At 47.0% G+C, this 7,887-nt stretch overlaps 1 protein-coding gene across 3 annotated transcripts; it reads left to right on the plus strand.

Moving 5' to 3' along the window:
• Window positions 1–1,618: 1,618 nt before the first annotated feature.
• Window positions 1,619–5,192, plus strand: LOC542020 (MADS29). Of its 3 annotated transcripts, XR_002263952.2 has the most exons (8): window positions 1,619–2,145; window positions 2,357–2,423; window positions 2,517–2,578; window positions 2,701–2,800; window positions 2,927–2,956; window positions 3,117–3,161; window positions 4,365–4,669; window positions 4,820–5,192. XR_002263952.2 is itself a non-coding variant. In XM_020542326.2 (7 exons), exons 1-7 carry the CDS (start codon window positions 1,958–1,960, stop codon window positions 4,820–4,822), a joined length of 495 nt encoding a protein of 164 aa, XP_020397915.1. In that variant the 5' UTR covers window positions 1,684–1,957; the 3' UTR covers window positions 4,823–5,192.
• Window positions 5,193–7,887: the final 2,695 nt, after the last annotated feature.

Genomic DNA, 7,887 nt, shown 5'->3' on the forward strand with positions numbered 1-7,887 from the left:
TGACGTAGCAGTTCTTAAACTATATGACAAAGTTGCTTTTGTTGTAATGAATGAAGATACTTGAAAAGCATGAGGATGTGGTTGTAATATATTTGTTGATGGATGAATGTATTTTATTGTCTTTCTTTTTGCATTGTTGTGCGTGAAATCATGTGATGTTAATTTGAGCAAAAGGTGAAAATATCTTCCCTTCTTTCACACATGATGACATGAAATGGTAGACAAAACTAATTATTCATAACATGGCATTAGATTAGTTGAGATTCAGATTGTGCCCATGACATGTTTACCATTAGTTGATGTTTTCCTTCTTTTTAGAGGACTTTAAGGATTCTTTTTACTTGGAATCCTTTCTAAGGAGCTCGAATGATTTCAAGATTTTACCTTCTCCTGAAGCAGATCAGAATCTCTTCTGCATATCTTAAATTAGTTACCAAGGATATCTTTGGATCCTGACTCTTATTTTGAAGGACTTCAAGATTTTTTTCTGACTCTGCCTTCTTCTTGAAGGACTTTGAAGTCTTTTACCTTCTCACTTCTATTTATTTTCGAAGGGTAATTCTTAATCCTATCTTCCATCTAAAGGACTTCAAGATCTTTTCTTGACTCTGTCTTCCATCTAAAAGACTTTGGAGTCTTTTCTTGACTGTACCTGCCGTGTGAAGGAGTCTTTGCACCTTCTTACTTTTACTTAGTGATGAAGGGTATCCTTTGATCCTGCCTACCATCTGAAGGACTTTAGGATCTTTTTTATGACTTTGTCTTCTATTTGAAGAACTTCGAAGTCTTTTACACTCAAAGGCGCAACCACAAAAGAAGATTGTTCCTTCTTTTGGGGGATGGTTGCCCTTATATTTACTAGACGATTACAATTTTTACAAAGACGGTACCATTACAAATCCCTACTCTCTGCCTTTTTGACGAAGAACCCCCTAAGGAAAAATGGTGTTATCTTGAAACAAAAATTAAAGAAGAAAAGAAAAAGAAACATAGCTAGGTATCTATACATAATAACCTTGGAAACCGTGTATTCCGCAACCTCGGGACTTTATTTGTCTCCATATCCTTTAGCCTATATGATCCGGGTCAAAGCCGTTACGAGGAAGGGCTCTTTCCACTTGAATTGTAGTTTGTCTGTATTGTCTGGATTTGCTATCTGTGTGTTTGGTTGCCCAGGTGTACGTGTCCAGACCCGTGTCATGCGTTGACTAAGCAAGTGCGTCCGTTTGGTTACCTGCGTAATGGAGCTAGAAAATTCACGCGCGGGTGCAAGGTAGGTTGCTTTGGAGAACGTTGGACTGCATCCGCAGAGACGTGGAAAAGACCTGTATCCTGCCGTGCAGGCGCGAACGGGCCTGTGTATCTGCATCTCGTCATCCAAACACGTGATATCTTTCTTTCTCTAGCTATATGTTTACATTTTACTTTTTCGTCCCTCCATTTCCTTATTTTTATGTGCCTATATTTATGTTTCGTGTTCATACGAGCTAGAATAATTAATATCCAATAATAATAAGTCAGATTTCAACATATATTGCATGTAATGTATAGACAGGTTGGCCAGTAAAAAGAAAAAGAAAAAAGATAAAAACGTAGGGCCTAGTGATCAGCACAGCATGCAGAATTGCAGATGCGGCGCACATGCGAACGTAACAAACACAGCAACACGCCCACGCTAGCGGTTTCCATTTCCGGCCCTGCAATCCTGCACCGGCGCGAAAGCCCCCTCACGGCCTCACCTCCACTCCGGTGATGGCCGCCTCTCCTTTACTTCTCAGATCTCAGTGCTCACGCCGTCCACGGTCCACTAGTTGCATCGGCTCCCGCATAAAGATCCACACCACTTGAGCAGCAGCTAGCTCAAGGGAAGGAGAAGGCTGGAAGTGGAAAGAAGTGGGTTCTTGCTTGAGCTGAGCTCTTGCTGCCCTTGAATCTGTTAGGGAGTGGAGAACGGAGTATGGGGCGCGGCAAGATCGAGATCAAGAGGATCGAGAACTCTACCAACCGGCAGGTGACCTTCTCCAAGCGCCGGGCCGGACTGGTCAAGAAGGCACGGGAGATCGGCGTGCTCTGCGACGCCGAGGTCGGCGTCGTCATCTTCTCCAGCGGCGGCAAGCTCTACGACTACTGCTCGCCCAGGACCTCGTCTGTCCATTGCCCCTCTCATTCTTTTTATTCTTTTGCTTGTTTATTATCGTCCTTCTTCTTTTCTTGTGTGCAAGCAAAACTGATCGCAAAGACCCAAACTTGGTTGGAAAGGCAAAACTGAGTAAAAAACACGATTAAGCGTAAAATTGAGGACACCAATAAAAATGAGGGCACCAGCCTAAAAAACCCAAATTTGGTTTGGTGGCAGGCTGTCCAGGATCTTGGAGAAGTACCAGACCAACTCCGGGAAGATTCTGTGGGGTGAGAAGCACAAGGTGCCCGCCCTTCAGATTCCCCTTTCCTCGACAGTTTGTTTCAGCGCCGCGAACAGATTAACGGTTCAAAATTTAACGGTTGAATTGTTTCAGAACCTGAGTGCAGAGATCGACAGAGTCAAGAAGGAGAACGACAACATGCAGATTCAGCTCAGGCCAGTGTTTCTGATTCAGATCTGCTCCCGATCTCTAGCTGCGCGCGCACTTCACTAGCTCGCTGTTCGTGTGTGTTCTTGTTGTGATTGTGCTAGCGTGTCCGTGACCTGTGACGGTGCAGGCATCTGAAAGGCGAGGACCTGAACTCCCTGCAGCCCAGGGAGCTGATCGCTATTGAAGAGGGCCTCCAGAATGGGCAGACCAACATGCGCGAGAAGCAGGCAATAATCCTTCCTCGTCCAGTTGCTCCTGAGCTTATTAGTGTCGCTTGCAGCACACAAGCACGGCACAGTTCATTAGGGGAAGGGTTTTGTTTCTGATGTTGCTTTATTCTACTGTTGCTGTAGATGGACTACTGGAGGATGCACAAGACGAATGTACGAGCTCTAATCTTGAATTCTATCCTTTGTTCCTACTCTATACATCCTGGGATACTTTTTTTTTCTTTTTCTTTTGAAAGAAGTCGTTGAGTAATTTTTTTTACAGAAAAGTTTTTGCAGCTTCGGGTCATTAACAGTCATTTGTGATTGGTTACAGGGGAAGATGCTGGAGGACGAACACAAGATACTGACTTTTAGGATGGTAATTCTCCCCATCTGAATAGCAGTTGAAACTTTGCTTGATCATCCTTCCTCCTTTCAACTCCTTAGCATAACTTATCAGTATGCAATATTCTAAACAAACTCAATGTTCCGAGCTAACCGAAGAAACTGCACAACCACGCTGAGCAAATTTCCAAGGACATGAAAATTCTTGTCTTGGGATTTCTAGTTGGAACGCAATTCTGCTCACTGATTGGTATTCAAGGTGATTTGTCATACTTATTACCAAACCCAAGACCAAACTAACCAGACAAATCAAAGACGAATTAGGACTTGTTCATTTACACCAATCTAACTTTGGATTAGTATAGATTGGAATTAAATCTATGTCATAATTCATGTCATAATTCATGCCCCAAAATAATTCAAGTCTACTCAAAAAAAATATTCGGTTAAATCCATTATGGATTATAACACAAGGGTTTAGAAAAAATTTAAACTATGGAAGACATGGATTATATCCATAGCTCATTAGGTATGGAACAAATTCATAAAAATATTACACAAGTTTGTATTAGAATCCATAGATTAAAAAAATAACTAGCTTTGAAATATACATTGATTAAAATGTTAGATTTAATCTCACCATGGGATTGAGTGTGAGGTATGGATTCACCCAATCTATATCCTGATTAAATTCATGATGGGATTGCATCCCTTGTAACCGTATAAGGTCGTGATTTCGTATACTATTACCAACCCAACACCTGGTGGTCTGCATATTAATTACTGAACCGCATAAACCCCCTTAGTGCTTGTTCAGTTAGAATTGGATTAAAGGGGGTTAGAGAAGATTAAATCTCTTACTATTCAAAATTGAATACAAAAGGATTTAACCCCCTCAATTTCCTCTGATTCCCATATAACCAATCATGTCCTTAAGGTTTGATCGGTTAGGAGTGGATAGAGGAGATTAAATCCTTTGCTAGTCAAAATAGAATAGAAAATAGATTTAATCCTTTCAATCCTAATACAACCGAAAAAGGTGATATCGAAAGAGATTGAGAAATATTTTATCTATTTCTATTTAATTTTAACTAGCAGGAGATTTAATGTCCTTCAATCACTTCTAACTTTCTAACTGAACGAAGTTCCCACTTTAGTGAAGTTAACCTCATTCTGCAATTGCCGAAATAAATCCGAAAGCTGATTGTTTGCTGAATTTATCCCTTCCTGTTCCCAGCACCAACAGGCTGTTGATCTGAGCGGCGGCATGAGGGAGCTGGAGACCGGATACCATCAGGTCCAGCACGACAGGGATTTCATTTCCCAGATGCCGTTCACCTTCCGGGTGCAGCCCAACCACCCCAACCTGCAGGAAGACGAGTAGCTACAGCCTGCTGGATAGTGTTCTGCATGCCGCTCTGAACTGAAGCTGCAGGAAGACGAGTAGCTACAGCCTGCTGGATAGTGTTCTGCATGCCGCTCTGAACTGGAGCTCCTCACCTGCAGCTTCTATCTCGCGTTTCATCATTCAGCGTTAGCTGGGTATCTTTCTTTTCATGGCACCCTGGATGAAGTCTGTCAGTTGTTACTACGATGTGGTCTTGTCTTGTGCGTCTCTTTTGACTTTGCTGGGCTGAGGTCTTGTCTTGTGCGTCTCTTTTGACTTTGCTGGGCTGATTTCCGTGCATGTAGTGATGATGATGTTGGGGCGAAGGCGGAGACGCTACCCTTGGCTCGATGCCTTCGTCGCCTTCGTCGTCTCGCTTCACCAACGATGCCAAAGACGTCGGTCCGATGAGGACTTCGCGACTGGACTTCGCGGGCGTCCTTCGCCCTTCTCCATTGCGAGACGAAGGCAAGACTCCGACGATGTCTGCTAGCCTCACGTCCTCATCGGGTCCGGAAGCCCAAGGGAGATTCGGTCCACTGTAACGGGCCCCGCAAGGATAAGCGTGTTACGGGCCTCATCTGTAATAGTCTTTTCTGTAATGACGGTCTGTAACCTCCCCTGGGGAATATTCTAAGGATACTTTGGGTTCCCGAGGGCATAAACGTCATTTTTTTAGCGCGGTAGGCACTCGGGCACCTATAAATACCCCCGTACAGTACCCTTGAGGGGACAGATTAACAGAGCTATTGTCGTTCCCCGTTGAACCTTGCGAACTATTTCTTCACTCTCCTGTTGGATCCACTTGTTCACCTGAACGAGTACCAACATTTGGCGCCCACCGTTCGTGCTACGAACAAACCGCCCGCGATGGCACCCAAGAGAGCTAGTTCGAAGGCAGCCCCATCCGTCGACGAAGCAGCGAAGGCAGCGCTGCTAACCGAGAAAAAAGGCAAGGCCCTCGCAGACAACACCCTCCAAAAAGCCTACGAAGACGAAGCTCTCCGCAAGAGACAGCGCCACGAACACCCCACTCCCGAAGGTACCCTACGCACCTGCAGCTCCAGAGGACTGCCACAAGCACCACCCCCAGGCTTCGCTCCACCAGAGGGCGAAGACGCAACAGAGGACGGCGAAGTCATCGGCATCTCAGCCGAAGAACAGCTACAGCTACGGGCCCTGTGCATCAAGAACCGCAACCTCCAAAAACAGAAAGACATCCTCGAGACCAAGCGCCAACGTGTCACCGCGCAAGCCAAGGTGCGCCAGATGATACGAGACGAGGAGCAGAGAGCCTGGGAGCTCGAGCAAGAGATCGCGCTCATACAGAGCAAAGGCCAGCATGATGTGCAGCATGGCCCGCCCCTCCAACAGCGCGCCCCAGCCGGAGACTTATTCATACCCTAGCGTGGGCCCTTCATCCCGCATGCCGCAGCTTTCCAAGGCATCAACTACCTTGATGAGCGAAGCCCCTGGCTCCGCAACTCCAAGCGTTGTCGTGGCCCGAAACTTCAGGGCAGGGACCTACCCAAAGTACAACGGCAGCACCGACCCAGCACAATACTGTAACGCCCCGAATTTTGCAGTTGAATTTTTTTCTTTTCTTTACTCGCCAAAATTCGGGCGTTACCTTTTCTTTTTCTTTTTCCCCTCGCTAAACCTTGACCTTTTCCAAAGTTTTAGCGGGATTCGGTTTGGAATTCCCGTGTAATGAAAAACCCTAAATACTTTATGTTGTTTGATGCACCATGCCGAACCTTGCATTTCTTTTGATTGCTTTGAAAGTGCAAATGCATTCATGTAGAAAGATCGGATTTCGAAAATGAGGAGAAGATCTTTTCTTTCTTTTTCTCTCTCTTTCTCTCCTCTTTTTCTCTCTCTCTCGCGCCGTGGGCCGACCCCGGCCGGCCCAGCCGCCCCTGGCGCCCCCTCTTGGGCCTTGGCAGGCCCAGCCGCCCCCCCCATCCCCCCTTTTTTTCCCCAAACCCTCTCCCTCTCCCTCTCATTTTCCCTCTCTCTCTCCCTAGCGCCGCCCCTACCCCCTGCCCAACCGCCGCCCTGCCCTAGCGCTCGGCCGCCGCTCCCCGCCGTCGGCCGCCCCTGCCGGTGAGCCCCAACTCCTCCCTCTCTCCCTCCTCCCTCCCTCTCCCCTCTCCCCTCCTCTCTCCTCGGCAGCCCGCGCCCGGTCGCGCCGTGGCCGCTGGCCGCCCTGGCCGCGCCCCCAGCCGGCCGCGCCGCCCTGGCCCCCGGCAGCCCCAGCCGGCCCCGGCCCGCCCCTTGACCAACCCCGGCCGCCCCCCGGCCCGCGCCCCGGCCGTGCGCCTGGCCGCGCGCCTGGCCGACTCGGCCGCCTGCCAGCCCGACCCCCCCCCCCCCCGCGCGCGCCCGCCTGGCCGGCCGGTTCAACCGGGCCAGCTCGGCCGCCCCGGCCCCCAGCTCGGCCGCCCAGCCTAGGGCCGGTTCAACCGCCCTAGGGCCGGTTCAACCGCCCCCCTCTGTTTTTTTTATTTTTTTATTTTTATTTTTATTTTATTTTATTTACTTTCTGTGATCCTAGTTACTTTATTTTAGGTAGGTTAATCATTGTTCATGTTATTGAAATAGGAAGTTTAATTTAAAATTCCGTTATGCTAGTTGATTCATGTAGTTAATTGTTTATCTCGTGCAATGTTGATCAACTTAAAATGATTAGGTTTCCATTAGTGTATATGTAACAGAATTCTTTTGTTAAGAACCAATTGTAATTGATCGTTAGTGCATAAGATTTAACCCCCTGCGAGACCCTTTCCCGTTTCTTTCTAACCATAACAAATGCGATATCGAATGTCATACTTGATGCATACTCACTTTATTTGTTCCCTTGTATGGTGTACTGTTCTTTTGTATTAAATATGTGGATGGATGTATGTATGTTTGCAATCGCATAGAGAACGATCCGGTCGAAGAGCCCGAGGAATTCGCAGGAGAAGCCCCTGAGCAGCAGTCGGTTGGTGGAGGCAAGTGTCCTTTGACCTATCTCTGTCCTAATCATTCTTTAATTCACCTCCCGCATCACACATTTATACCTAAGGATTGACTAGCTTTTTGTTATCCATGTCCTTGTTTACCTATTTGGGTCGGATTATTACTGCTTAGTTTGATGCTATTGCTCAACTTTAATCAATGAACATGATGTGGTTATCTATGATACGCTGTTTTCCCGTTCTTATTTATGATTATACTTGTGGCATTTAAGGGGACTCGAGCGGTTTCTCGAGTGCCTCTCCGTAAGGACCTGTTCAATGGATGACCGCCCGGGAAAACAGTGCAACCATGAGGGTGGAATGGGGTGCCCTTAGCTGAATAATTAGAGGATCCGGGGTGTAGTTCGCTT

Source organism: Zea mays, chromosome 8, assembly GCF_902167145.1.
Source record: "Zea mays cultivar B73 chromosome 8, Zm-B73-REFERENCE-NAM-5.0, whole genome shotgun sequence".
Lineage (NCBI taxonomy): Eukaryota > Viridiplantae > Streptophyta > Magnoliopsida > Poales > Poaceae > Zea > Zea mays.

Excerpts from the sequence above, each read along its gene's own strand:
- LOC542020 (XM_020542326.2), top strand. The coding sequence starts at position 1,958 with ATGGGGCGCGGCAAGATCGAGATCAAGAGGATCGAGAACTCTACCAAC. Across the intron at positions 2,146-2,356 it reads TACTGCTCGCCCAGGACCTC|GCTGTCCAGGATCTTGGAGA; the intron begins GTCTGTCCATTG and ends GTTTGGTGGCAG. Across the intron at positions 2,424-2,516 it reads TGTGGGGTGAGAAGCACAAG|AACCTGAGTGCAGAGATCGA; the intron begins GTGCCCGCCCTT and ends GAATTGTTTCAG.